Below are 27894 nucleotides of genomic sequence, written 5' to 3'. Positions count from 1 at the left end.
GATTAGGGAATTTGTCTTTGGTCTCTTTTCTAGTCCCGATCCCGAATTCCAATAGCACATAATCTGATGATATTTCTGAGTAATTGGACTTTCACATACTATTTGGTTGATTAGAAATCGAAGGAAAACTGCAACAAAAAGTGAGATTGTCTCACCATATATCCCATTTTTGGGTTCTGTTGAACTGAAAAAACAAAACTTAATTCGAAGTCTTCAGCTATTGAATCGACTTAACCGAAGCTTTAAGCTTCTAGGTTACCCTGGTAGAACGTAAATGGCTTCAATTTTCTTTTCTCTCTTCCTGGGAAACCAAACGGACACCTAGGGTTTCACTCCAAGCTTCTCCCTGCGTAAAGTTATGTTCTTATATCAATTAGATTGATGATCTAGAGTTTTAAGACAGAATCTGGCAATTTATACAAAGTATAATTTAACTTGTTCGCAACAAATGTCTCACGCGGCATAAAAATAAACCATGGAATAAGTCCTTATGAAAGTCTCAAAAAATGACTTCATAAATCAAAGTATGCTGATGATACACTAGTTTAATTTATACTTTACAAAATTAGAACATCTTCAAAATCTTTTTCTTCATCTATGTTCTACATTTTCAAGAAAAAACAAACTTTTAATTGGATGAATTTCTTCACGTATTTAACCTTAGCATCGAGTCATCCTAAATGAAAATGGTCATAATTATTAGAAGAAAAAAAATAGTCATAATGATAGTGTCAATCATTATGTCCTTTTCCAATTGAACAACCGTCGTTAGAAAATCACTCACATAAGCCTGATTAGTATTAACTATATTAAAAATTCTTTAATGCCCTGATGAAGCTAAATCGGGCTACTGCTTAATTGATCTGGAAGAAGCACTTGTAGTTCCTACCGTTTAGACCTCTTCAACGCAATTTCCAACAGGTGAGTGCTACCATGATAACGCCTATGTAGAGTAATTACAGTTGACCTATCCTTCTTGCCCTTTTAATTAGGAAAATTTAAAATAAAATAAAATAAAATAATTGAATAATCCCCATATCTATGCGTCGGTAGAAGGAAAAATTTGGAGTCACTCTAGTAGTAAAATCCAACCAGCAAGGACAAGGTGAAAATTTCTGTCTTTTGCTTTAGCATGAAATGTTTGATTTTTATCAAAGCAACATAAAGGAATAATAATAATAATAATAATAATAATAAAAGGCTTCAGAAAATGAAGATAGAGCAGGGAAGCAAAAAAATCAAAGCTTTTATTGCTCAATAATTGTCATCAGAATATACATGGTGTAGGTGGTTTAAAAAGAATTGAAACCAATTTTCTGTGCTATTAAAAGGGCCAACCCTACCCAGCCCCTCTTTTCTCTTTCCTGATAAATCCCTATCACCCTTCGAAAATATTTAGCCTGTGTTGTTAGAATCTAAAAAATTCATGAATTTCTGGCATCTTTGAGGGAGGAGCCAAAGTCTTGAAGAAGACTTTAAGCCTGCACTTCTCTAAGGTTCCTCAGCAGTTGCTATGCATGGGATTGATGGGTCCACCATATCTTTCTCCCCCTTGGCATCTTCAGATTTGACGGATAAACCTTTCTCTCCATCTAATTCACAATAAAAAACGCCTTTTCCTGAATTTTCAGACTGTTTGAGCTCAGTATTATAATTTGCTTTATCTTCTTCTCTACCAAACCCCAAGATAAGAGTTGCATCACTCAGCTTCGCCGCTGTTAATTTTTCATCAGCTGGCATTGAAGAAACCGGTACTCGGTCACCAATTAGGTCAGCGACTCTCACCTTATCAATCAAACCAATGAGTTAAATAAGTAAATGTTATGCCACTCATAAATGCTAAGAAAATAAAATGTGTAGCATAGAAACAATTGTAAAGCAATACAGTAATTTCTATAGTTAAAGCAGGGAACAGCTAGCAGTATGCAATTACAACAAACTTTAGGTCATCAAACTTGTCACAAATGGTAGTTCAAAAAGTTAAGAGTAGAAATCATTCATTATAATAAAATTTTTGTGAGTAAGATTACTCATGAACTGAAAAAGTTGGGAGCAAGTGAAATTCAAAACTTTTGCACAACTTTAAGATATCTCTTCACGCCAATGCTAACCATCTAGATTCTCATATCCACATGATAGCCAAATTAGACATATCAAGGAAAGAGTATATTATCTGAAAAAAAGGTAAAAACATAGAGAAATGATATTTAGTAAACTTTCATATGACTGTGATACGACTATGACGATGTGGCAGTGAATATCAGTCATTGATTTTTATTTTTACAAGCCCTTGTTAATTCAAAGGTTGATTTTCACTACCACATCATCATAACTGTATGGTAGTCGTATGAGAATCTATTAAATAGCATTACTCAATATATATATATATTTCAAGTGGACAAAAGAAAATTTGAGAAGAGTCGAAGGATACAATATTCGAAACCAGGTTTGGAACGCAAATACTAGAATAATTGGATGTATATTCAACGCAGATCATTTCCTTGTATTGGAAATTATTAGCACACTGACCACTTCAGTGTTCAATGGGACAAATTGTTCGATCTCCTATCAAATGTAAGTACCTGTAATGGCTTCATAATATCAAGTTCTCGATCTTCAGTTTTGTTGAGTGCGTCTTGAGCTTGTAGCTCCATGGAGTCACGAACAAGCTGGCTGAGAAAGTTCACATCATCAGACATGACACCAAGCCCTTTCAAAAGTTTAGAGCCCAGCTGTAAACTTGTCTGCATGAATAAAGTGAAAACTTTAGCCAGAACGTCCAGGGCATACTAATGATTTTTCAATATTTTTATCTAGAATATTGAGAGTCCAAGAATATTGGGAGAACTTTTGGGTTATATAAGTCCAAAAATAACAAAAGAGAAAATAAGACTCCATCTGTTAATACCTCTGCACTTTCCAAAATAGTGTCTGTTGCACCTGCTTTCTTCAAATCCAAGAGATGCATGAGGTCCTGAGCTCGGGCATAAATTGGGATCTGATGGATTGAATTTTTATCAAGAATCAAACTAGCAAAAATAAGACCATAAAGAAAATACTAAAATTGAAGTAATAATATTAATAAATATTCTATGTAATATTTATTAATAAGAGAGAGAGAGAGAGAGAGCATTACTGCAGGGAAAGCAAGTCGAAGCCTTTGAACAGCTTCAATTGTTCTGCTCTTCGCTGTGTACATAACCATGACAGCTTTTGGAGAAGAGATACCAGCAGACTGCAAAACTTCTGGACGTGATCCATCCCCATAAAGAATTGGAAAGCCAAGTTTTCTAGAAGCCTGTTGATTTGTTTTACAAAAAAACTATCATTACTTTGCACAATCTCTTATTTAACATAAAATAAAGAGGAATTATGTAGAATCGATACTACAAAATTACAACATAAGGACTTTTACTATTAGTATACCTCCTACACTATTGGGCATTCTCCTCCTATTAATGAAATCATTATTACTTATAAAAATAATATTTGAAATCAGAATTAATACTATTTGTGTGTAAAAAATAAAAAATAAAAAATAAAAACTTGATAAGAAGTAGGGATTTCAAATTGAAATCAACAAGATCATCTTTACATAAGACAAAAGGACCGCAGGAAAAACTATATTTAAACTTAAAAAAATAAAATAAAAAACGCCCATTTCAAAATACCCAAAATTCTCCAATAGGATGGGTTGAAAGACAGAGAGTTCTTAACTCTAATTTTCTGCATTATTAGAAACAAAACAAAAGGAAGAATGCATTACCATTTTTCAGTTTAATGTGGACATGTGATGTGGTTGGGCCATGGTTGCCCTCACATCAGGCTGAAAATCCCTTTAGAAAGTTTATTTAGTCTAAATAGAGTTTTTCCAATTAAAATTGGCATTTATCGCCACCCTTTAGCTCTCCATAAGTTGCATTTACAAACTCTTGCTTCATTGACATTCAAACCTCTAACCTAAGCCACTGAATGTGCATAGTTTGCAAGGGTTGACTCATTATCAAAAATAGGAGGCCTAGATCAGCAGATATCTAATTTTCTGAAACTTTAAGTACATTAAAATTGTTTTCCTTGGACTAATAAAATCATTCGGTTGAGTCAAATTAACAAATGCGTCTTTTAAATCTGACAGATCACACTCACCTTCACTATAGAAAGATCAAGATCAAAAGCAACATAATTCAGTCCCAAAGCATTGCCATCTATTCCAGAAGCCAACGGCGTGGACAAGAAATTGGCAAGGACCTGCATATCATTTTTTTAGGAAGAAGAAGAAAAGAACAAGACAATTGACCTTGAGATTATGAGCTATGGCTCAGTCAAAATTACAGTTCTTACTATATAATCGTTACTTTACCTGACCCATTTGCCCAAACCCAAGTATGACCACAGGCTCACTAGCATCAAAGTTTCCCATCTCAGCAGCTTTCTGTGAAATTTCATATTTCAATTTAAGCCTACCAAATTGTTACTGAAGAAATGGGAGTATATTGAATCTGTAGAATCATCTACTTAACAGAAATGGCATCTTGTATTATATATTGCACATTTATTTATAGTAAGGTCAAAGGGGCTAGAACTCAATGATAGTTAGTCATCGAATGATTTTAATTATTTGATAACTGTGTTTTGCAACTTTCACTAATTGTTACCGTTACTCGTTTACATCAAAAGAAAAACAAGTGAATAGTGTGAATAGTAGAATTAGGAAAATGCACAAGAATGAAAACAGTTCAGACCTTGAATTATCTAGATCAGATGCATGTATGGCATCGAAGTTACATTCTCTTTTACTTATCAGATGAAAACTTAATCCAACTAAATCAGTGCCAACCATGACTGCTATATTCAATTTATGATATCCAATTTCTGACAAAGAAACTTAAGGTAGGACATACATCGTCTACATCAAACTTGCGCTCAATAAATGCAGCAGCTCTCTTTCCAGCTTCATTGAGAAATGGGGTTAATGCCATTGACAAGACAACAACAATTATGAGCAGCTTGTTAAGCTCAAGTGGTAGCACACCGAGCCTGTTTTGAAGAAGGCAGAAAATTCTATAAGCAAAAAGAAACCTGGAATGGCGACTATGAGTATAGTGGTAAATTGAACTAACTTACGACTCACCTGTTTGCAAGAGAAAAAACTACAAATCCAAACTCGCCTCCTTGAGATAGAAGTAACCCTATTCTTACACTTTCTTGGATAGTCAATCCAACACGAGGACCTATTGCTGTTATGATCAGTGTCTTGATGGTGATCAAACCTGCCAAGAGTGAAAGTACATTTGGCCATTCTCGGAAAAGGAGCTGCATAGAAGAGAAAATTGACGTGTATAAAAAAATTAAGGCTAGACTTATTAGCAAACTAAAAAAGAACCAGTGCAATGTGCGGAACCCTAATAGATTTTGGATTTTTTTTTTTTTTTTTTTTTTTTTTAAATCTCAAAATAAATGAACACAAGAGAGACTCAAATTTGTTATTCCAAAATTATCCTCGCTCTCCTTTAGGTATATTTTAATGACAAATATTAAAACAAGAGTGATTAAAACTCAAGAGTTAATCATTGAGGTAAGGCAGGCATCACAACATGGTAAAAGTAAAACAAAAAAAGTCTATAAGTGGGAAAAAAAACATTGAGAGAATGTCATTTTCCTAGTTACATGTGTCAAATAAATTATCTGGTATATTCTATGTGTACTTGGGTTGTGCCTCTCTGCACTTCTAATAAAACTTGAATTACTTAAAAAAATTATTTGAGTTACTTCAAATAAACTCTTCCCATGTCCATTTTATCAAATTATCCACTATAAAAATGAATCTCATAAATGATTGTAGTATGAATAAAAATACACCCAAATCTAGGTCCGAGTGAACTATATTTGAGAGAACCTTTACTTCACTAGAGCCTTATATCATGTGTTACAAAAACCTTATGCATTTGTCCTTATCAGTTCTCATCATACTAATTTGCCAGTCAGATACACTAAAACTGTGACATATATAAGATCTAAGGAACAATGCATGATATTAAATATTTCTTGTACCTGTATATCAATGGTTGCCCCTGTAGTGACAAAAAACAAACCAAGAAGCAATCCTCTAAATGGCCTTATATCAGCTTCAATCTGTGTCCGGAAATTTGTTTCAGCTAATAGTGCCCCAGCCAAAAATGCTCCAAGCTGCAACTTGATCAAACTTCATTAGAATGGAAAATAATGATAATAATAATTTAAAAAAAAAAATCCAAACTCAACCATTATCCATGCATAGAAAAGATAACAGACCGTATCACTGAAGCCCAACTTCTGAGTGAGAAGTGAAGTCCCAGCAACTGTCAGAAGGCAGAGAGCAACAAAAGCCTCTGAGCTTCTCGCTTCTGCAACAACCTAGTTTGACAAACTAAATTAGCACATAAAAAATGCAAATGTTTGGGACCTTATTAAATAAACAGGACTGCATACCTCAAAAACTCGCCTAAGAAGGTACTTTCCTGCAAGAGAAAGCAGACCCAGTCCACCTAAAGCCTTTAAACTTTCTTGGGCAAGCATTGGCCAAATACTTTCCTCTACCAGGTTCTGCAAATAAAAAATGGAGAAATGCAGGAACATGCAGGGTCAATGAATGAGTTGTATGCGAGAAAACAAAATATTAGAGAATAAAGGAAAAGCATACATACAATACAATAAAAGGTAATTAGGGATGTGACTGTAAATATGATGAAAAACAAGTCATCAACACAGATCACTTATCAACTTTGATCTGCTATAAGATTTAGGAACTTTCCGAATAAAATAAAATAAAATACTATAGATTAAGAATTGGGATAGATTGCCTCCAACACATGGAATCATTGGTGACAAATTGTGCAGCAACTACCAAGTTCCACCTCTAGGTTAGCCAAAAAAAAAAAACCACAAACATTATTGTAGACAAGTTACAAAATCGATTCCCCACATAAGCTTGAGAAAATAGGAATCTAAGTTAGTGTCTTGTCATCTGAGCACAACACTCAGTCACACGCTTATCAGCTAGAAAAATGGAAACCAAAGTTTACAACTTAAAATGAAGCAACCATAGGCTAAATGCAATGTCTACTCTTCTTTCAAATTTGAGACTTCTGTAAAAAAAAAGTAAATCGAAATGCTTAATTGAGGTATCCATTAGATATCCACAGTGCCTTTTCACACAAATTGATTTGTTCACAAGGGGCCAAAAAAAGAAGAAAGAAACAATATTAAAGGCTTTATCACAAGAGTGAGATGACGGCAGAATAAATTCCATTCATCACAATGCATGTCTTATAAATAAGAGAGTTACACCATTTGATTAGGTTAATTCAGAATTATCATTAAACAATTTGCACTACATAAACCCTCTTCTAGTAAGTATCAAGAGCTTCTTCAATAAAATAAATCCCCAATCATTACAGACTAGTACATTTGTTAAAATATTAATTAAATAATTAAACTCACATTTCATATTAACTTAAGATTTTAAGATAACTAGCTATTTAAGGTGGTATCGGAGCAATGGACATGAGTTCGAAATATGACTTTGTAATTCACCTCCCATTTTAGCTAAACATGTCACATGTAGGGTCTCACATATTGACGGAGAGTTTAGGCCCACCTTCCCTTTTAGCTTAAGGATAACTGGTGATTTGACAGCATTTTGCCGACAGCAATTTTGTTCATTGAAATGACATTTCTGAACAGATCTAGGATCAAAAAGCAAAACTACTAAAATTCAAATTTTTTCAGTTGGGTTTTGATAGTGGTATTTAGGATTTCTTTCAGTCGCACTTTTTTTTTTTTTTCTTTTATTTTGCAGAAAGATATCTCACTATATATTGTAGGAGGTCACAAAAAGTTCTCTCTGTCTTAAAGAGAATCACCTCATAACCATATGATTACTGACTACTAGCTGATCTATAGAGTAGGCTGCATCATCTCAAACAGTAAAACTCTACCATCAATGAACACAAGAAAATTGTATTTATGAAATTAAAAAGCTCATGTAAGATCCAATCTACCTGGCTCTCTAGAACCGGAAGTATGACCAAGAGAGGGACAACAGCTATGTCCTGCAAATATCAACCAGTGGGGATTCCAAAAGTTATTGATACCATACTGTGATGTCTACTTTGCAAAGACGATCCTAGCAAAATCAGAAGGGGAAGTAAAAGGAACTAAAATAGCACAATTAATTACATATTCAATTAACAATAAAACGTAAGCCCAAGCATGAGCCTCAAGGAGAACCTGTAATAGAAGTATCCCCAAAGTTGCTGAGCCAAATCTTGTTGGGAGCTCACCTTTCTCTGCAAGAAGCTATATACTATGCTATGTAAGATCAAAAATGCTTTTTTCAGTATCATTAGCTGTATTACATATTTAATCAATAGAAAATACATCAACACATATTCACTACACCAAACAAAGGAGAGAATTATTTTTTCGGTTCTTCTTGAAATTTCTTTAAGGAATTTAACATTAAGACCTAGATACACTTCGTAAAAAATAAAAACATGAAACAAGAAGAATAAGGAGGAGAGAAAAAAAAAATGAGGAGAGGATGAGGAAGAGGAAGAGAAGGAGAATCTAAGTCAATGCATATATGAAATAGAGAGTAAAGCAAATTTACTATACAAGTCACTACTAACTACTTCTATTCAGCCTGAGAGGTTGCATAGTCTCTCTTTTAGTTGATCTCCAAAGAAAGTCAAGTTGTAATATTTGATAGTCTCAGTAGTCGTCCTACCTGCTGAATTCCCAAACTTCTATCTCTTATCTTTGCTAAATCAAACTAGGGGACCACCAAAAAATGCTTTATGTGAAGAGTGTCCAATGTAAGGGTGTAAACTGCACACAATATCCATTGTCCCTTATTCACTAGTGGGATGGGAATGCCCCAAATTGTGTTGCGAATAAATGAGAAGAAATAAAGACTTAGTCCCAATACTTTCAATAATGACAGCCCAAAATACCATATGACCAACAGAAACTTGTTTTCCACTAATAAAAGGCCAAATCATTAACGGACAAGATCACAAGTATGAGCAATTGCTACGAATTTTTTTTTCTTTTTCTTTTTTTTGAAGCAAGAAATATACCAACCTACGACTACAAGATCAAGCCTGTCTGGAAAACCTTGTCTAGAACCATGGTACATTAACATAGTAGGTTTAAAAATGAGGAACAGATAAAAAAATTTGTCCAGCTGGATGCTGGCTTCAATCTGGAGTAGCATAAATATTTATACGAGAAATTATCAAGAAGCATATCATCACACTTCTACAACAGCCAATCTACTACCCCAAGCTTTCAAGACAACCAGGTCAATCAACATTTTGAACTTGGAAAGATCATTGAGATTCAAATCTACTTCTTAAACTCCTGAAATTATTTACAAAAGAAAAAGAAAAAAAAAAAAAAAAAACACAAAATAAAAGTGTGAATCACCTTATCAAACCTAGAATCAGTTGATAGACTTTATTATATCATCCTCTACCTCCGATTTCAAATTTCCATGTTTGGAGAAAAGTTTGCATGGTCAGCTTAAGAATAGAACTAGAGTAAAGGCCTATGTCCAAGATGTGAGGTTGCTTTGGTTAAAATTCTTCAGCAAGAACTAAGTTTCCAATTATGAGTTCCTAAGAATTCAAAAACAGCATAAGAAGCTAGTGAACAGTCCAGCTCGCAATCAAATCATAGCATAAGAAGAAGCAACTCAACATAATCGCTCCATTGGACACTCATTGTTATTTATGACAATTCAAATAAATTTGTACTCTTTTGGAACTTTGAATTTCAACACAGAATTTAAATAGAAACATTGCCACAATATGAACTCAAGTTTCTCTATTTGTATTAATAACAGGTATAATAATTACACAAGTAAGTTCAAAGTTCCAATACCAGCTAATGGGAACATACTATATATAAGTTCATTTCTAGACACTCAAAATAAGAATACCTGCAGAACAAAAGCTGAAGAAGACAGAGAGAGAGCAGCACCGATCACTACAGCCTCATCAACACTTCTGATGTTGACCTGCAACATACAGTTATACTAGATACTAATAAAGAAACTTTTTGTTTGGAGTACCACAGAACATATAGAGAATGGTCCTGTAACAAGGCTTTGGCCCAACTAGGTCGATATGTATATTTAGCAAACTCACATGATTGCTTGATCTATGCATGTAAATTCATGGACTTGAACCTAAATATGTTCTGTATATCAAATGTAATGACAGTAATGATATATAGCATCAAAAGAAAGTAAGAGAACTTGTAACCTAGATTTGACTTCCTAACACCACTTGATTTGATGCGAAATCAATTGATAAAACTTACGGATCTATATCTCTAGCAAATATAGGTTGGACCCTCACCAAAAAATGCCAGAATATTTTTATCCATCAAAAGAAAAAGAAGAACCAGAATATCTCCATCCAAACAATAGTATCTCATCACAATAATACCAAATTTCAAAGAATCAAGCCAAAATACATCAAAATTATACAGAGTATATATGTCAAGTAGGTTTCATGTCAGTCTTTGAGGAACTGGAACCACTTCATGCATTTTAATGGAAAGGAAACAAAATTTACCTAAAGGGACAAATCATAAGACATAGGATAAAGGAAGCATTTAAGTGAATCTGCCTATCTATTTGTTCCTAGTATGCCAAGACAAAGCATGGCACAGAATTGGTCCAAAGGACTAGTGCACAAGTACTCATTGAGAAACAAAATTGGTGCTTTGAGTATCAAGCATTTTAGCAACAGAATTATTTACATTGATTATAGCATCTAGATCACAATATTTGATCCATTCTGTCTATATATCAAGAAACCAAAGCCCCCATTTGTGTGTCCACCCCAATTACCTCAACTAAGCCTTAAGAGGACAAGTGGTGGATCATTTTTAGATCCGAGATAAACTGACAAATGCAATTTATAACAAGCTGAGCAAATCATAGTGTTGTGAGAAATGTCTTGTATTCTTAGGGCTTATATTATGTGAAATCTGAGGGCCCAGCCCCCAAAGAGGAATGGAGTTATGTTAACATTACTCGTGTGGCTACCATCTAAATTGTCATTAGTCAGCAGCAAGTATAACCCTTGTCTCTCTTTTTTCTACCTCAAAGTGTGAGCTGTGGACTACCTCATGCTAAGAGAGCCATGTAAATTCTTGTGATCTAGTATGTAATTGATTTGTGTTATTTACTGTGAACGTGATTCATGGCAGAACACAATATGATGATTCCCTAGTTAATAGTCCATGTCATGAGATTCAAGTTCAAATAGTAAACAGGAGAACAATAGGGGTAAAGAAAGGTGATCACATGCAATGTATTAAAGATGCCTAGAAAAAAGAGTTCTCACCAAATCAGGCCTCGAGTGAAAAAGAAATTCCAAAATTTTTGTTCCAATAGCCCCATTAGGAGGAAGTTCAAATGCTGTGAAAGCAAGAGTAGATAACACAACCTTCAAGAGCACAAATTAAATAAATAAATAAAATTAAAATTAAAAATTAAAAAATTAAAAAAAAAAAAATTGTTAAAAGAAAAAAGATAAGGTAATTAATAAAGACTTGCTATGCATTCAAGGAATTGTTACTCATGTTTTGCCACACAACTTCAAGAACAACCATAAAGAGTAAATGCAAGCAATACATGTAAAATCACAATAAATTCCTAAATTACTATATGGAAATAAAAGTACATATATGGAATGCACCATAACAAAGTTAAGGGTCCGTTTGGGATTGTGGTTTCAATAAGTGCGATTTTAAAAATTGCATTTTTGAAATTGCTACTTTTTAAAATCGCAAAGGCGTTTGGTAAAACATGTTAAAAAGCACTTTTTTTTCAAATATTTGTTATACAAAATCGTGATTTTGGTTTAAATTCGCGCTTTTTCAAATAAGCACCCCCTAGCCTGCTTATAGAAATCAAGGATTTTTTTTCCTATTTTAGATTAAGTGTTTTTTAAATCACAATGTCAAACGCACATTTTGCGATATATTTTAAAAACGCAAATTATTCTTGCGAAATCGCAATCCCAAACACACCCTAAGTCAAGGGGATTCTCATTCCTAAGCAATAATTTACTAAATAAATTTCTAATGATATTTATATATAAATAATTCTATGAACTTTTTTTTTCCTTTTTTTTAAAGGAAATCCGTATTAGTCTCATTCATAGAAATTATTATGAGCATAAAACTCTTACAAGCAACCATAGCCAAAGCTACGAGGTTACAAGCATCATAAATGACGTATTACATTTCATACCCAAAACCAATCCACTAACCCATGACTAATCTACATATTAAAAAATAGATCTGTGCCAAACAAACCCAAACTAATGCATAGGTAGTGTTTATTTCTCGGAACTGAGGGTAGACAAACCTCCAACAAAAACTCTTCCTCTTCGACCCGAAAGCCAGGATAACGTTCACATCCACAACCCAAAGGTCTGGACCATAGCAAATAACCCAGAGGGCATCATGCATGCAGATCGAGGGGGGAAAAAACCTTATTACAAGCAAAAAACAGAAAATAAAAGCGTACAGGGAAATAAAGGGACTAAAACAGAAATACAAAAAGAATAGAAAAAAGGGGCAAACAACAAATGGAAACCAACAGAACAGGAAAAAACCGGAGAATCACACTAAGCGGGAAACAGCAGCTGGAAGGAACCCATTCGCGTGCTGGCCGAAAACTGACGCGAAAGGTGGCGTTGGATCTCATCGCGGGGGGACACGAGGAAAGACCCGAGAGCGGACGGTGGGTGGCAGAGCGGGCGCGGAGGAGATCGGCGTCACACATAAAACAAATTGGGGGGAGTTTGAGTGAATCCCCCAAGAGTATCACCCACAAAGTGTGACAAACAGGTAAGGCAACAAAAACAACACACCAAAATACACGGCAAAAGACAGACATAAAGGAAAGGAAATAAAACAACCAAAAACAAAAAAAACAGCCGGAGAGAACCAAAATCAAACCACATCCGGAGAGACAGATTCAGTGCCAAAGGTGTGATGGGCACTGGCAGATCCAGGTAGCAAGGTGGTGGAGCACGCATCAAGGTGGACCAGGTGACAGTTGGTCGATTGGGCAAGACACGAACCAGAGCCACACCCGACCCAGCAACAGGCGCGGCGGATGGAGAAGGGCGGAGGATCGGCCTCCAAAAAACCCTAAAATCATAAAAGGGGCGGAGAGAGAGGGATAGGAAGAAAATGCCCAAAGAGCAAAGGACATCAAGTAAATAGGCTAGCTCTAGGGCGGGGGGAGAAGAGGATGAGGGGGAGGAGGGAGGAGGGGGAGAACAGGGGTTCTCCCCCTTCGACAGCGCTCTCCCCCTCTGTGAGAGATGAAACCCTAGCAAAGAGCGCCTTGAGATCTTATGAGAGTTTTTGGGGGTGAAGTAAATTCTATGAACTAAAACAATATTTATATAAATAATTCTATGAACCAAATCAAGTCATCTTTAATGGGATTTTGGACCCAATGCAAAAGGAAAAGAATATAACTAAGGATGAAAACTATTATTTTTTCCATGAAAGTAGCTAATGAGAGTAACCAGGAAGCTGGATAGTTACGTCCCCACAAACATAGGAAATACAACTGAGCAAAATTTGATTACAGACCTTGGAATCTAGATATCAGGGTCAGAAACTACCATTCTAATTGGTTTGGTAACATAATCAATTCTAAAAGTGGATTGTCCTACCCAGCCAACCATTATTGGAAATATCCATCTGTCCAGTGTTGGACTTGAGAGAATTTTGGGTTGGTATTTTTTTTTTATATGAATAATTTTGGGTTGGCATTGATTAGGAAACTTATTTAATTCTTGATCAGATTTTATTCTCATTTTATAATCATTATTCTCATATTCTATTTCATTACTGCTGTAATCTGCACTAACTATATTATCAGAATAATTGGTATTAGTTCTTGTATTTAAGACATGTAGATACCGTATGGTTGTATAATCCAAGAACAATACAAGCTTTCTCCTTCCATCTTTGTTTTTACTTCTTTCTATTTTCTTCAACTTGGTATCAAAGCAATAGAATCCCAAGAGGAATTTTTTTTTTTTCTGGAGTCGTACAGATGTAGATCTCAGCATAGGGGAAGCAGCCAAGGGTTTTGATTGAAACCAGCTAGGCGGCTCACCCACCGTTGTTAAAGGCTGTTAGAGGCTGTTTTTGTTGGTAGAGGTGTTCTGGTTAGAGCTCAACCAGAGGTGGAAACAACATGCCATACAACAAGGAGGCAAACAACAAGTAAGGTCTGAACGACATGCCATTTTTCATCTCCAAAAAAAAAAGAAAGAAAGAAAGAAGAAAACGATGCTGCATTATTTACGTTGTTGTTTCTAATGTTTATTCCAGACCTTTGATATCTTGTTGAGTCCAATTGTTTTGTATTGGAGCTATTTGGTTGGATGTCTATTTAAAAATATCAGAGACAATTCAAACCCTAAGATATCACAAAAAGGGGTAAAGAGTCAGGTGACCTCCCATAGTGAAAATCCAACCTCCAAATCACAACAGTGAAATTGGATGGAAACAATTATCTTGCTTGGTCGCAACCACTCTTTTATACATTAAGAGGAGAGGAAAAATGGGATACCTACATGCTAAAATTCAGGAACCAAAGTTAGATTATCCTGCTTATGATAAATGGGAAGCAAAAAACCTCCACTATTATGTCGTGGCTGTTACACTCAATGAAACCAGACATTAACCAGGAATACTTGGTTCTCAATACTTCGAAAGAAACTTGAGATGCAGCGGCTGAAATTTATTCCAAAATAGGCAACTGTAGCAACCTACTTGCATCAACTTCGTGCATTATGGCCAGAACTAGATCACTGTCAAAACTTTCTGACTGCATGTGCAGCCGATGCTGTAAAATTTCATAAAAATTTGTAGAAAATGGTCGGATCTATGAATTTCTTGCAACTTGGAATTCCGAGTATGATCGTTCAAGTCCAAATCTTGGGAAATGAGCTTTCTCCCATATCTTCGAGATGTGTTTGCCTATATCCAAAATGAGGAGAGCCATGGAAGTGCCATGCTCCATTATTCCTCCTAACAGCGATTGGCCTTGGTGACTACATCCCAACATAATGGAAAAAAGGGATACTAGGAGTCATGATGGAGGAAAAACAACAAATGCTACCCCTGATGAGAAGGATAAACTACTTTTTGATACTCAAGAGACCTGTTGGCAACTTCATGGCCAGCCTACTTGAGGTAGAGGAGGTCATTCTGGGGGTGGTACCCAGCCTCGGGCTAATCATACTTCAACAGTTGATCCAACTTCTACACCAAACTCTTCCACTTCTGCCACCAGGACTATATCATCCAATCAAAGCGAGTTTTTGACCAAGCTAGAGAAAACTTAAGTTTAGACATTATCAAAAGGATATATTTATCTCTACAAACAAAACCCAGCATGGACCAGAATTTTTGACACCCCATTCATCTCACAAATGCAAACACAATAAGGTTTCAGTATTTGTCAAGACCAACTCAATAAAACTCCCAGATTATGATCAAATCAAATTCTATGTATCACTAAACTTTAAGAAATTGTGCAAAACCAAAATTTCCTAATGCATATTTCAGAATTTAATAAGTCATAGCCTGAACTGTCATGTTGGAGTTTCAACAAGAATGCTCAATTACAGAAGAAATATATTTACCATCTGATTTACACGAATATACAACCCCTAAGGACAGTAATATCTTATCTTTTGTCAACATCATACCTGAGTCAATCCCATGCCAAAGGCAAATTTTGCAAGAGCTTTTAGACGTGCAAATGAAAGCTCTAAACCCATCTCAAACAGCTGAAATTTTACATGTATTAGTCCAAAATTGATGATAACAATCTTAACAAGGTAGGCTGCACAAAATGTATCACAAGTGGACAGTGTGATTATTAATCAAATTCTATCATTTCATCTTCATTTTTTTTTTTTTTTCTTTTTTTTGTGGAGCAAAAAATCCCAAGCAAGTAATAAATATCCAAAAAAAAAATTATGCAAAGAAGACAAACATTCCTACTAAATACCTTCCAGATATCTTCCTGTTCGTATTAGCTCACAAAAATCAGCACATGAAACCAAAGAACTTCCATGCCCTAATTTTTTACATTACAGGTAGGTGCAAGCAATAATCTACTGATAAAAGGCATACTTTTAAGATAGAAATATTTTCAGAATCTAACAAGTATTCGACCTACATTTGCCAAAAATTAAAATAATTTCATATCACAGTTTGGAGCAAGAGCTGAACAATGTCAAATTCAGCATGCAAATTATTATAAATTTAAATGTCAGTCTCCATCTAGAAGAGGAATTAAATGGTTCATTCCCTGCCTTGAGATAAAGCAAGTTGCACGTTTAGATCCCAACTTTGAGGTATCAATAAAACACAGTTAACCGTATTGTAGAAAGGGCTATAGAATGATAAGCACTTCAGTATACAAGCACTGTCAGGAGATATGGGATGGACACATAATCGCAGACCATTAGTTTTGCTAATTGGTACAACCAGCATGCTTCAATGTATTGTAAATATTTTCTAAAGGTTATGAACATTTATTCTGTAATAATGACAATAATGATGATGATGATATCATCATCTTTATCATTAATAACAATAGCATTAGAAATGACAATGAAGGGGTGATAATAATTATCAGTTTCAACAGTATAACAGCAGCAATAGTGACAACCAAAGCGGATAAGTGATTAAGCTTACCAAAAACAGAATCCCCCATTCAGACAGAACTTTGACATCAGTAAGATTTCTGAACAAGCCAAGCTGATTGAGGATAATCCCCCCAAAGAAGAAACCAAGTATCTGCAAATGATTAGCACTAAAATTGTCAGCTGTGGAAATGAAATAATAAATTGATAAGAAGTATTGCACCTGTCTACTTCTACCATACTCTATTCAAATATGAAGCTTTGTCAAATAATTAGCAAAAAAATTGCCGTAGCAAGTATGCTGTACATTTGTAGCAGCTAATGTGTTTGTATTATTTTACATAACCATGTTCCAATAGAAGTGCAATATTAACTGATTAAGTAAAAATTAGAATAAATTTTTTTTTTTTTTTTTGATAATTAATGTGAATATTATTGAAAAACAGCAGAGGGGAGCAACCCTAGTGCAAAGATATATACAAGAGAAACCCCTACGGAATATACAAAGAGCACATATTCAAGAACTCTTCTATAGTAGGGACAACAATACGGTGGTGAGCCAACGTGAGCCAACAAAATTAGAATAAATATATACGGCGTATCATTAAGAATGCAATCATTGACAAGCAAAAACAAAATTCATATAGACAGTATCAATCATGTTCATTTTGTTGTATAATTTAGTACCCATAGTCACAACGGTTATCTAGCGTATCATTAAGAATGAATCATTCATCTGCTTGAGTGGGTGTCTTTCGGTTCTTTCCAAATGCAAGTCCTTACATTCTCAGATCTTTAGGAAAAAGACACAGGGACAAGTCTAAATCAACCATAGAGAATATATATACACATGTTTGTGCGTGTGTGTTTGAGAGAGAGAGAGAGAGTCAAAATGTAAAAGAAAAAGATGGAAGTGCCTATGTTATACTTACAGGGCTAGCTCTAATGATCTTAAAGGCTGGAACAACCAAGACAGTCACAGCTAAGAATGTCAACGTATCCAAACCTAAATCATTAATGACATCAATAGCACTGGCAACATCAAGTGCTGCATACACTCGTGATCTTTCCCAAGTAGCCAGTCTATTGTTAGAAAAACAGAATCCTCTCCAATTAGATACTGAGGAAAATAAAAAAGATGTGCCCTCAAAGAGATATCCTGAAACAAAAGAACTGTGACTCATCCTATAACTGACGGCATATGATGGCAGACACGCGTGCTGGTTTCGGGAATAAGGCATACGACTATATTGTCCACCAAGTCGTGAAATAGAATGAGAGGAGGGCCCAATAAGACTCTTTTGTTTGATAATGTCATATCCCTGCAAGTGACAGACAATTGAAATATATTAGTATTAAGAGCATGGTTTTAGCTTTAAGACTGCGAAACATCAGGTCAATGCACATACTGACAAAAATACACATTTAATAAACAAGCATGCACAAATATATCTTCTACTCAGATGGAGATACATGAATCATTAAAGAGTTAAATAGGCACCTAAATTTAGTATGTGAACATCATGATGTCATTGATGTGCCAATTACTCCAGAAAATTCCCAAAGACAAAACCGAATGCATGAGCATGCCAAGGAGCTAGGAGATATCTAATTTGATACTGTCCATTCAAAAAATTTAGCTTTAACTACAATCTAGAACTAGCCAACTTGTCAGACATATTGAATATCGATCTCTCTCCAATAACAAATTGCATATTAAATAGGATGACAAATTAATGCAACATTAGTTATCTAATTCTATTGTCAGGGAACTTAAGTTTCTGTGGAAAGTTCGGGGAATTTGGCAAATTAGACACCAGACAAAGCCAAAATAACATAGCTTGAAGAAGTGTGATGGATATTCAGCATTCTAACCACTTCACCCAATAATTTGCTACTTAGTTTGGATATACAACATCTAACTTTTAAGATTAGTTAGGGATCCCAATTAAACTTGAGCAAAATTTTCAAATCCCATATGCTTGTTGGGCAATTGAAGAAGTAGTCAAGGTCCAAATGTCATTGACAGTCCACCAATGCACACACCTTGAACAATAATTCAGTATCAACTAATAAAAACGCACCAATTTGTATACCACCAAAAGGCTCAGATATCATCTCATCCAGAAAACTAAGCTCAAATAAACAAACATGTAGTTGAGCAATCGCGTTTCTTTTTCTAACCTTTTTCTTTTCTTTTTCTTGTGGGGTAAGTGGAGTGAACAAAGTCAACAACTTTAAATTCAATAAAACCTCCATGAAACAACAAACAACAAATTAAAGCACTGGTGAAGGAATATAACCTTAGAGCTTTGGCAAAAAGCAATGGACTCCAACATAGTGGTCAGACTCATGAGGCAAGAATTCCCAACTCGAAGAAGTTAAAGTGCATTTGCTTGTTTTACTTACAAACCCAGATGAGGAAACTGCAAATATCTCAAAAGAAACAACGAAAGATTGAAGCTTTGGCTATATTTACACGGCCCCAGAAAGATTAACAGCCACCAAAACAAAAGGGTCAAATTTGAGGACGACAAGTGCACACGTTCAAACCCTGAGAGTTTGGAAGTCTCATAGAGAGAGAAAGAGAGAGAGAGAGAGAGGAGGAATTTCGTGGATTTTTATAAGACAGCGTCGTGTGTGTTTGTGGAGGAAATGGGTGTGCTCAAGCGATCGGGACATGAATTGGCTCCGGCTGATTTTTGAAGTTTTAGAAGCTAACGTAATGTCCACGTGGCGATTGGTATTATCTGAAAGGAGATTCGGATTTACCACGTGGGAATTGGTGGGGACATTTTATATATTCCTTTTGTTGGTTTCTAATTTTTTATTTTTTATTTTTAATAAATGAGTGGATGTTATTGACTATCTAGTCTCTACGTAATATTAGAATTTACATGCTCCTCGCATTTCTCAAGCTCATAACTTTAATTGGGAGCTCATAGGATGACAAAATTTCAACAAATTAAATACCAAAAAGATCAAGATTTATAAAAATCAATTATAATTGTTCTTATTCTAGTCCGAAGGTCAAAATTTTGGTTATATAATATCTCGTTAGGAAATCCTATATAATATCTAAAGTCTTTGGGTCAACACGCTAAAATTTTTATCCCCCTAAGTTTTTTTTTAAAAAAAAAAAAAAATTTACTCCATGTGTCAATTGAAATTCCAATAAAATTCCTACAGTCAAATTTTTTTTAACTATCATTATATTCTTTGAAACGCACTATTTTGTTACGTCAGCATAATAATTTTTTATTAATTTAATTTTATAATATTTTTTAAAAAAATTATTATTATGCTAACGTGGCAAAACGGTACATTTCAACCAATCTAACGGCGGTTAAAAAAATTTGACAGTAGAAATTTTCTTGGCATTTCGATTGACCTAAAAATTTTGACGTGTTGACCCAAAGACTTTAGATATATTTACCCTTTATTTATTTGATAAGCAAATTTTGGTTTTTTTCTTTAATAAGTCATTTTCTAATAAATTAAACCCTAAATTCTCTTACTTATTCAGCATAAATGCAGTATGGCAAGGGAAATAAGTGAAAACCGTCAGTGACTTTATGCAACATTTGGAGGTTGATCCTTTCAAAGTTATCAATTAGAAGTTTGATCCCCTCAAAATGGTCAATTTTATCTTCTTATTTTTTATTTTTTTTTTAAGGTTGCTAGGCATCTCAATATTTTTTCCCAAATTCCCTTTTCCCAAATGATCTGAGCCCCACATTCATTTAAGAAAAAAAATATAAATCTACTTATTTTTTGAATAGACCAGATCATTTGAAAAAATAAATTTGGAAAAAAGTGTTAAGAGTGTCTAGTATTATCCTAAGAGAAAATGTATCAAACATTGCTTTGGATCATTTAAATTTTAAGACCTGAGTTTTCAAAATTTTAAAGTTAAGACCTGAATTATAACTCATTTTTAATTTAGAACTTTTGTCAGATATTCCATCAATTTTTAAAATGATTTTTTTTTTTTTTTAAAAAAAACAATTCCCTCTCTAATCTCCTCTACCTTTCCTCCTCTCTCAAGTAATCTCTCTCCACTCTCCATGGAGGTGACTTCCATGGCTCTATGCCCATGAACCATTTGTGTCCAGATCTATGGAGGTCTGTGGCCCTTCATGATCACCTCAACTTTACTGATATTAAACAAAATCTTGGCCGCAAAATCCATTTTTGTCAGGCAATAAAAGGAAGGAAATAGAAATATCGATCCAATAACAGTTTGGGTCTTGTTATTCATTGAAATACTAATACCACGAGAGAAATTTTCCTTCTTGAAAGAATTTTTTATTTTTTATTTTTTTTTTTATTTTTCCTAATTCAGTCTATTAAATTAACATGTATTCAAAATACACTTGAAAATTACATACAATTTAAGTCAGTTTAATAGACTAGATTGAAAAAATTATTCCTGCCCAATTCGGACAAAAACATTCTCAAGAGTGATTCCTTTAGGTCGAAAAAACAGAGGGAAGAGACATCACAATATCATTATCTAGGATGCTCATGTAGCTTAGCATAACCAAAACAAAACTAAAAGGATCATTATCTAGGATGCTCATGTAGCTTAGCATAACCAAAACAAAACTAAAAGGAAGATCATTATAATGATCTGTGAGATAGCAGATTCCATACTATTTACTAGTAGTTTTCTCCAAAACGGAAGAGGGCATCCTAGTTTGCATCTGTTCTGAAGTTTGAGAAATTGAACATGCTGTGTGGTCTCAGTTATATGGAAATTTCTGCAACTAACTGAGAATTGGGACCCACAATTTTTGACACGACTCGCGAATCCGACACGAACGCAACACAAAATTAAATGATTAGAGTTGAAAAATCTGGCCCAATAACAAAAGAGGTTGCAACAGAAACCAAAAAAAAAAAAAAGAAATCTTCCCCCATAAAGCATGTAAAGCCTTCTCTATTTATATGGCAAGAACCTGAACAAAATATCTGCACGATCTACTTAAATACAATAAGGCACTTGAAACAGGACAACAAACGAACTCTAAGATGCATATGAAGGAACTATGGTGGCATTTAACTCAAAAATGGCAGTATCAGCCTTTTATTAACATCACATGATGACCAATTTTAACACAGATTATACTTAGGACATTACATTATAGTAGACTTCACTTGGAAGGATCAGAATTTGCTGGGCTGAATTTGAGTGAGATACTATTGACACAATGGCGCTCATCCGTGGGTGTTGGAAAACCTTCACCTTTAAAAACATGACCTAGATGCCCACCACAAGTTGCACATGTGATCTCCGTCCTCATCCCATCTGGGTCCGTCTGATTATATTAAGATCTTGTCAATAAATTGAACAAAATGAATATTTAGATTAACAAAAGAGAAAACTAGAGGATGGATGCTACATTGCGATTTATGGCTCCAGGGAGACCGTCATAGAAAGCCGGCCAACCACAGCCAGAATTGAATTTGGTTGTGGACCTATAGAGAGGGGTTCCACATCCTGCACATTGATAAACTCCCTCATCAAAGAACTTGTCATATTCTCCTGTGCCTGGATACCTGAATGGCACCCAAACATTATCAAACTGCGAAGAACTATGCATAAATTTTTAAAAAAAGGACGGCAGTCAGATTTCTTTCTAAGATATTCATCAGAAACCATCCTGGGATGCGTCTTATCTTTGTAACCAAAACACGTTCCCAAGTTGGAGCAGATTGCCAATGGTAAAAGGCAGATTTCGGTTTTTCAGGGATGATAGGGTGGATTATTGTTCTCTAATCCTCCACTGAATTCCTTCATAAAAGTAATCAGATGATAACGCTAGCAGCCTAACCAATTCAGAACATCTGAAGTGCCATAAAAAATCTGATTCTTCTCTTTCTTCTTTTTTTCTTTTTTACTTGAAATGACAATTTGCCTAGGCTTTTGTATCTGAACCAGAATTTACAATTAAGGACGCACCACCCATAGAAAATAGCCAGAGCCTTGAAAGGCTACATTCTCTAAGGCTCTCACTTTAGAGAGGCAAGTTTCCAATGTGGTGCAATGTGATTCACACCTCTACAACCATCAACCTTTCATTTTGCCTGAGGCATTAATCACATCCATAAACCAAAAGCTTAAGTGGTTATGCATGGGATGAGAAACCATCATCCTCAGCCTACCAAATGTCTTGGTGGATATAATTATTAAGTTGCATCTTTTAATAAAGCCATGCCTTCCTAAGGAGAATAACAGCTCCAAACAACAAATCTCTTATTCATTTATTCATATAAGGCGTGTATCAAAATTATGATTGCTTTTTTTCTGATAAGTAAAAAGTTATTGAAAAGCACAAAGTTACCAATAACAGAACAATTACACTAACATTCCAATATAATTTCCCAATTTGGTGTCCTCTGAATCCAACTAAAGGAACAACTACCTAGCAAACAGGCGCATCAAACCTTTTAAAGGGACAACAACAAAAGACATGTACGCATGACCAAGATACTGCAACCACATTCATCAACACCCCCAAGTCTACCGTGAAACTTTCTCACACATATCAACCCAAACGATTTCATTTCTCAAAGACCCCAACATTGTCACAAATATACTAAACAACTTCCAACCCCCAATCCCAATTTTTGCCACTAAGAGTCGGTTTGATTTGCAATTTGAAAACGCAATTTTAAAAAATGCAGTTAATTACTAGCTTTTAAAAATTGTCTGTGGTGCGTGTTTAAAAAACAACCATTTACTTTGAAAATGCAGATTTATTAGGTTTTAAAATGGCAAATTTTTTTAAAAACCACTCCTAATCCATACATAAATGATACATTAAGTCTTCAAATCGAAACACTACAGAGAAATCACCCAAAACCCATACTTTTCCAACATTCAATCAAATTACTAAGCCACTAATCTCTGCAAAAGCTTTTGAGTATAAGAATCTCACTTACTCTGTGCCCTTTTGGCGCAGAATCCGAAACTGCTCGGGCGAGAGGATGACCTGCCACTCCTCCTCCGATTTCTGGACCGACCCAGGTGCAGCCATGGCTACAACCCCACCACGAAAGCTGCGCTTACTCTGGTGAAATGATCCACCAAACCCAGTTGCAGAAATAGGAACAGTAATTATGGGTTTGGGAGCTAAGGGTCTGAAATGAGTCCTGAAGAGAGAGGTGGGTGGAGACAGGAGCTTCGAGAAACTGTATTTGGTCGTGGGGTTCAGGATTATGGTTTTGGAGGAAGACAGAGGGAATGTTCTTGGAATTTGAGACGCCATCCGAAAGAACTGGAGGCTCGGAGAAGTGTTTGTTTTTTTGGATAATGCGCAAGCTATTTTCCCTACGCAGCGCAAATCTGGATAACCGTTTATATATATATATATATATATATATATATAAACATGGTCAAATCGTTAACCCCTTGCAATGCAGTTAGTGATTTTAGAATTTAGAAAAATCGCATGAAAGAATGTTATTTTTGTATCTAAATATATTAAAAATATATATATAAAACTCTAAAAATGACGTCAGTAATGTATTATCGTAAAAACAACATCATTTTTATTTTTTTCCTCATTTCTTTCTTCTCTCTTTTCCTTTTAAAAATCAATTAGTGGTGCAATTAGTGCTTATCCGATTTTACTAACCGACGTCTCCAAGGGATAGCTCAATCGATTAAGGACTACACCTAACGAAGCGAAGATCACTAGTTCGAATCCTCCCTTTCCCTTCCCTTTTGTTGACATGTTACAAAAAAAAAAAAAAAAAAGATTTTACTGTCAGCCTAACTGATTGCGGTTAGTAATTATTGGCTATAACCGCCAATGGTAATCACCTTTTCACTCTTATGTTTGAGTGTGCAATTTTTTTTCGAAAAAATTGATTATTGTCAATTTTTTTTATATATTTTCTCAATTTCACATTAGATTTGTGGACTTATGTGAACCCCACAAATTTAATGATTAATCTATTGAATTTGTAAGAAAATATAGACAAATTATTAACACCAATTATTTTTCTTCTTCTTTTTTTTTTTTTTTTTTTTTGTATTTTTTTATTGCATTAAAAATTGTAAATATTAAGAAAAGAAAAAGATGTATATGGGACACCACCAGAAAACTTGGTCGAGACGCACCCGGAACCCCTCGGAACTCATAGGACCCGACCAAGTCCCTGCTAGGACCTGGTGGAAACATTTTAGTAATTTAAAGTTTAATATGATTGAATGAAAATAAAGTATGTATAACAATTTTCCATATGCGCCAAACACTAAAAAAATGTTTTACAAGAAATCGTTTTTTAAGAAAATGTTTTCCGCTATTTCCGTGAAAATTAAAAACATTTTCCATTGAAACTAACATAACTCTATTTCTTTTCTTTTTTTGGAAAAAGAAACTTGTCGAAATCTCATTAAGAAATATCAAACTGAAGGAGTTTAACAACATTTTCCGTTGAAACCAACGAACCTAAGATACATATGAAGGAACGTTCTATGGACTCCAATATGGGAACATTTCCTGGAAACGGTCAGGATTTGCTGGAATGAATTTGAGTGTGATACTACTGACACAATGGTGTTCATCCGTGGGTGTCTGAAAACCTTCACCTTTAAAAACATGGCCTAGATGCCCACCACAAGCTGCACATGCGATCTCCGTCCTCACCCCATCTGGGTCCATCTGATTATATCAAGATCTTGTCAATAAACTGAGCAAAATGAATATTTGGAAGATATTTAGATTAACAGAAGAGAAAACAAGAGGTTGGATGCTACATTGCGAGTTATGGCTCCAGGGAGACCTTCATAGAAAGCCGGCCAACCAGTTTTAGCAACGAATTTGGCTGTGGAACTATAGAGAGGGTTTCCACATCCTACACATTGATAAACTCCATCAAAACGGAACCAATCGGTATATTCTCCGCTGCGTGCAGTCCTGTATGGCACCCAAACATTATCAAACTATGTATAAATATTTGAAAAAATGACAGCACTCTGATTTCTTTGTGAGATATTCGACAGAAACCATCCTGGGATGCATGTTATCTTTGTAACCAGAACACGTTCCCAAGTTGTTGGAGCAGATTGCCAATGCATCAAAGGCAGATTTTGGTTTTTTTAAGGATGATAGGATGGATTCTTGTCCTCTAATCCTTTACTGAATTCCTTAGTAAAAGTAATCAGCTGATAATCCAAACAACAAATCTCTTATTCATATAAGGTGCATATCAAACTTTTGATTGCTTTTCTGATTAGTAACAAGTTACTGAAAAGTGCAAAATTACCGATAACAAAACAATTACACTCACATTCCAATATAGTTTCCCAATTTGGTGTCTTATGAATCCAACTAAAGGAACAACTACCTAGCAAACAGGCACATCAAACCTTAAAAGAACAACAACAAAAGACCCACCAAATTCATCAATACCCCCAAGTCTACCATGAACTTTCTCATACATATCAACCCAAATGATTTCATTTCTCAAAGACATCAATATTATCACAAATATAGTAAAGAATTTCAAACTCCCAATCCCGACTTTTGCCACTAAGTCTTCAAATTGAAACGCTACGGAGAAATTAACCAAAACCCATTCTAGACGAACATTCAATCAAATTACTAAACCACTAATCTCTGCAAAAGCTTTTGAGTATAAGAATCTCACTTACTCTCTGACCTTTTGCCGCAGAACCCGATACTGCCCGGGCGAGAGGATGATCTGCCACTCCTCGTCCGATTTCTGGACCGACCCAGGTGCAGCCATCGCTACATCCCCACCACAAAAGCTGCGGTTACTCTGGTGAAATAATCCACCAAACCCATTTGCAGAATTAGGAACAGTAATTATGGGTTTGGGTGCAAAGGGTCTGAAGAGAGTCCCGAAGAGATAGGTGGGTGCAGTGTTTGGTGGAGGCAGGAGCTTCGACAAAGTGTGTTTGGTTGTGGGGTTTAGGATTAGGGTTTTGGAGGGTGAGAAGAGCACTGCTCTTCGAATTTGGAGGGCCATCCGAAAGAATTTTTTTTTTTTTTTTTTTTTTTTTTTTTAGACTCGGAGAAGTGTATTTTTAGTGAATCAAAAATAAATAAATAAATATATATAGGGTTAAATACTTCTTACCCCATAAGGTTTCTCAACTTTATTTTTTTCTCCCTGTGGTTTCATTTTTATCACAGGAGGTCTCTGTGGTTTTGATAAGTGACCAAATTAGTCCATCTGTTAGTTGACCGTTAGGACTGACACGTGGACCAATCAGACGTCGACACGTGGCACATATTTAATTTTAAAAAAAAATGTATATTTTTTTTTTAAATAAAAAAAAATGTATTTTTTTTTTTATATTTTTTTTTTTAAAAAAAAAAAGGGAAAAAAAATTGGGGGTGGCCGAGCAAATGGCCAAGGAGGTGGCCCGAGCCACCCCCAACTTTTTTCCCCTTTTTTTTAATTTTTTTAAAAAAAGTACATTTTTAAAAAAATTTTAAAAAAAAAATTTAACAAATTAAATATGTGCCACGTGTCGACGTCTGATTGGTCCACATGTCAGTCCTAACGGTCAACTAACGAATGGACTAATTTGGTCACTTATCAAACCACATGGACCTCCTGTGATAAAAATGAAACCATAGGGGAGAAAAAATAAAGTTAGGAAATCCTAGGGGGTATAGAGTATTTAACCCATATATATAACAAACCTAATGGTTGATTTAAAAAAGAGAGAAACATATCTAGCCTTCAATTTTCATCTTTTTGAATTTAAGAAAAAATGTAAAATTAGTCATTGTTTTACCTAATTTATAATTAGCTTCATATGGTATCAAAATGAGCTCAAAGATATTTGAGGTATGCCAAAAAAATAATTTAGTCCATACAGTCAAATTTCATCCACTAATTTAACATATTCTGTTAGTGTGACAATTATTTAAATAGAAAAAGTATCACAATTTTATTGGCTCTAACGTTTCACGCTATCAAAATATATTAAGTCAATGAACAGAATTTGACTGTAGGGACTAAATTATTTTTTTGGCATACATCAAGGACCTTTAAGTTCATTTTGATGCCATAATAAGTTAATTGCAAATCGGGTAAATCACATGGACTGATTTTGCATTTTTTTCCTTGAATTTAATATGAGTTTTCAATTTTA

The 27894-nt window shown here is 34.8% G+C and overlaps 3 protein-coding genes across 4 annotated transcripts; all 3 read right to left on the bottom strand.

The window, feature by feature from the left end:
* Nucleotides 1-1226: 1226 nt before the first annotated feature.
* Nucleotides 1227-19415, bottom strand: KEA3 (K+ efflux antiporter 3). 2 transcript variants are annotated; one of them, XM_059591138.2, is made up of 20 exons: nt 19055-19415; nt 17948-18073; nt 17684-17834; nt 16804-16905; nt 15807-15887; nt 11400-11501; nt 9983-10060; nt 8269-8337; nt 8040-8090; nt 6469-6582; nt 6292-6393; nt 6052-6186; nt 5132-5313; nt 4902-5037; nt 4361-4432; nt 4147-4248; nt 3137-3298; nt 2909-2998; nt 2583-2744; nt 1227-1785 (listed from the first exon to the last, which is right to left on the bottom strand). In XM_059591138.2, the coding sequence occupies exons 2-20, from the start codon at nt 18067-18069 to the stop codon at nt 1492-1494; spliced, it is 2307 nt and encodes a 768-aa protein (XP_059447121.2). In that variant the 5' UTR covers nt 18070-18073; nt 19055-19415; the 3' UTR covers nt 1227-1491. The 2 variants fall into 2 exon arrangements, with proteins under 2 accessions (XP_059447121.2, XP_059447120.2); XM_059591137.2 differs by having other exon boundaries at nt 17684-18073.
* Nucleotides 19416-21675: 2260 nt separating this feature from the next.
* LOC132177839 (peptide methionine sulfoxide reductase B5) lies at nt 21676-24096 on the bottom strand. The gene is made up of 3 exons (XM_059590308.2): nt 23700-24096; nt 22157-22313; nt 21676-22072 (listed from the first exon to the last, which is right to left on the bottom strand). The coding sequence occupies exons 1-3, from the start codon at nt 24023-24025 to the stop codon at nt 21908-21910; spliced, it is 648 nt and encodes a 215-aa protein (XP_059446291.2). The 5' UTR covers nt 24026-24096; the 3' UTR covers nt 21676-21907.
* Nucleotides 24097-25119: 1023 nt separating this feature from the next.
* Nucleotides 25120-26761, bottom strand: LOC132178651 (peptide methionine sulfoxide reductase B5). The gene is made up of 3 exons (XM_059591131.2): nt 26419-26761; nt 25522-25681; nt 25120-25426 (listed from the first exon to the last, which is right to left on the bottom strand). Exons 1-3 carry the CDS (start codon nt 26754-26756, stop codon nt 25238-25240), a joined length of 687 nt encoding a protein of 228 aa, XP_059447114.2. The 5' UTR covers nt 26757-26761; the 3' UTR covers nt 25120-25237.
* Between the last annotated feature and the right edge of the window lie 1133 nt (nt 26762-27894).

The sequence above is a fragment of the Corylus avellana genome, chromosome 4, assembly GCF_965113065.1.
Source record: "Corylus avellana chromosome 4, dhCorAvel1.hap1.2, whole genome shotgun sequence".
NCBI lineage: Eukaryota > Viridiplantae > Streptophyta > Magnoliopsida > Fagales > Betulaceae > Corylus > Corylus avellana.
The sequence above is the reverse complement of the archived record's forward strand: the minus strand, read 5'-3'. Positions and strand labels throughout refer to the sequence as shown.